This window comes from Octopus bimaculoides, chromosome 9 (assembly GCF_001194135.2).
Source record: "Octopus bimaculoides isolate UCB-OBI-ISO-001 chromosome 9, ASM119413v2, whole genome shotgun sequence".
NCBI classification, from domain to species: Eukaryota; Metazoa; Mollusca; class Cephalopoda; order Octopoda; family Octopodidae; genus Octopus; species Octopus bimaculoides.
In genome coordinates this window covers 71767967-71770421 of record NC_068989.1, presented here as the reverse complement: position 1 = coordinate 71770421, position 2455 = coordinate 71767967, and the positions used below count along the sequence as shown (strand labels likewise).

The following is a 2455-nucleotide window of genomic DNA, read 5'->3' as shown; positions in this document are numbered from 1 at the left end:
TATATATATATATATATTTATATATGTGTGTGTGTGTGTATAAACACACACATACACACATATATATATATATGTACACACACACACACACATACATTTCTCTCTCTCTCTCTCTCTCTCTCTGTCATTTGTTGTTTCATTCTTTCACAAATTCTTTGGTTATCCCTTCTTTTTCAGTGTATACTTACCTACTTGCTTTTTTTTTTTAATTATTATTTCATTATATCTAAACCCCAACACTTTATGTCTGTCATTGCATTGTCCCCTCATCCTTCACCCTTGTGACAAATAAATGAAATTATCATCATCATCATTATTATTATTATTATTGTTTTCATATTTTCCAGTTCTAAAACAACATGGATTTGGAAAGCATAAATATTTCCATTTGCTAGTAGCAGAATGTAGCCCCGACGATGACTCTGAGCTAGGTGAGATTTCTGTATTTCTGTCATTTAACAAATCTCTTTCTTTCTGATTAAGTAATTAATTAAAAAAAACAAAAAAAACTATACATGGTTGGTGTTCTGACTCTATATGTGTGTATATATGTATATATGCAATATATGTATGTTTGTGTGTGTGTGTGATGATTATTGCTTCATGTCAGGTGATAGTCTCCTTACATGCAACCTGATTATTCTAATTTACTTTCATCTTTGCATGTGCACAGATATGACTCTGTGTGTGTGTGTGTGTGTCTGTGTGTGTGTATGTATGTGTGTGTGTGTGTGTATAAGGTCCTTGTAGGATATAAAGTTAGGGTATTTCCTATGGAGCACTCAACCCGAGTTCTGGGCTACCACCACAGTCAGATTCCTGACTAATACCGAAATTCTTCAGGTGCAGAAAATCCTGGTTTCACGATAGTAAAACCGTTATGTGGGTGTGATGAAGAGTAAAATATAATTCAAATAATAAGACAAAGAAATACTTCAACACATTTTTAATGATCATTTACAATTGTACCAACTCTGCTTACATCATCGGTTTACTCAAAAATTCAAAGTGAAAATTTACATATTTTTGGCTTTAGTCATTAGAGGTTGAAGAAGTGCCACTCTAATGTCTAAAACCGCAAATATTATGTAAATTTTCACTTCAAATTTTGGTGTAAACTGGTGGTGTAAGCAGAGATGGTACAGAAACAATTGTAAACAACTGATCGTTAAAGATGTGTTAAAGCATTTCTTTGTTTTATTATTTGGATTATATACAGATGCTTATATATAGGATGGTAAGCTGGCACAATTGTTAGCACACTGGGCAAAGTGCTTAGTGGTATTTCATCTGCCGTTATGTTCTGAGCTCAAATTCCACCAAGGTCGATTTTGCCTTTCATCTTTTCAGGGTCAATTAAATAAGTACCAGTTGCACATTGGGGTCAATGTAATCGACTTAATCCCCTTTGTCTGTCCTTGTTTGTCCCCTCTATGTTTACCCACCTGTGGACAATAAAGAAATACATAGATACATATGTATGTATGTAAATATATACATGATTTATTTATAACCTGCTTCATATTGCTACTCTTTTGTAATTAATACCAGAGTTGAGAAACTTTGACCCAATATGTAAATGAGTTATATTAGTCACATGTTTTGTTTACATATTAAATCACCAGCAGTTTGGGCAGTATAGGTGACTGAATCAAGATTGTTAAATATTAATGAAAACATTCAGTTCAGTCTTGAATCTAACCTGTAAACATAAGGCCATCATGGGCTTAATTTGATAACATGAGTAAGCATATATGCGTGACTTCACATGTTTATCTATGCATTAACTTACACTGTGTTGGTGATCTAGAAAATAAATATGATATATTTAACTTTTTTCGCTCAGTCATTCTATTTAATGATTAATAATTATTATTAACAGGCATAGCCATGTGGTAAGATGTTTGCTCCCCAACCACATGGTTCAATCCCATTGTATGACACCTTGGGCAAGTGTCTTCTACTCTAGCCTCAGGTCAACCAAAGCTTTGTGAGTGGATTTGGTAGACAGAAACTAAAGAAGTCTGTTATATATATATATAAATACATCTACAAGGGGTTGCTCAAAAGTTCTTGGTTTTAAATGTATTAGGACAATTACCCTCCATAGGACAATTCCCCACCGACAACAACTACCCTGTAGACCAATTATCCTCCCTTGGTTAATTACCCCCTGTCTAATATATTAAGAAGTTTTATATCATCTGTTGTCCTTGGGGGGGGGGGAGTTATTGTCCATGGAGGGTAAATGTCCTAGACTCGGCTTTAAGAGTATCGTAAAAGGTCTGGTTGGATGCCTAACCTTCCAGGTTCTTTTACAGGGCTTTAAAAAACTGAAGGACCACTGCAAGAAGTGTGTGAATCTGAGAAGGGAATATGTTGAATAAAATCATGATTAACTGAACATCCTGTATTTTCTTTTACCCAAAGCCAGGAACTTTTCAGCAACCCTCGT

General features: G+C 34.4%; 1 protein-coding gene across 2 annotated transcripts in view; it reads left to right on the top strand.

Moving 5' to 3' along the window:
- The window catches only part of LOC106869093 (diamine acetyltransferase 1), a 97324-nt gene that overhangs the window by 75923 nt on the left and 18946 nt on the right, over positions 1–2455 (top strand). For both annotated transcript variants that reach the window (XM_014914622.2, XM_014914621.2), the window contains one exon: positions 348–431. In XM_014914622.2, coding sequence (XP_014770108.1) covers positions 348–431 — 84 coding nt within the window. The remainder of the gene's footprint in view (positions 1–347; positions 432–2455) is intronic.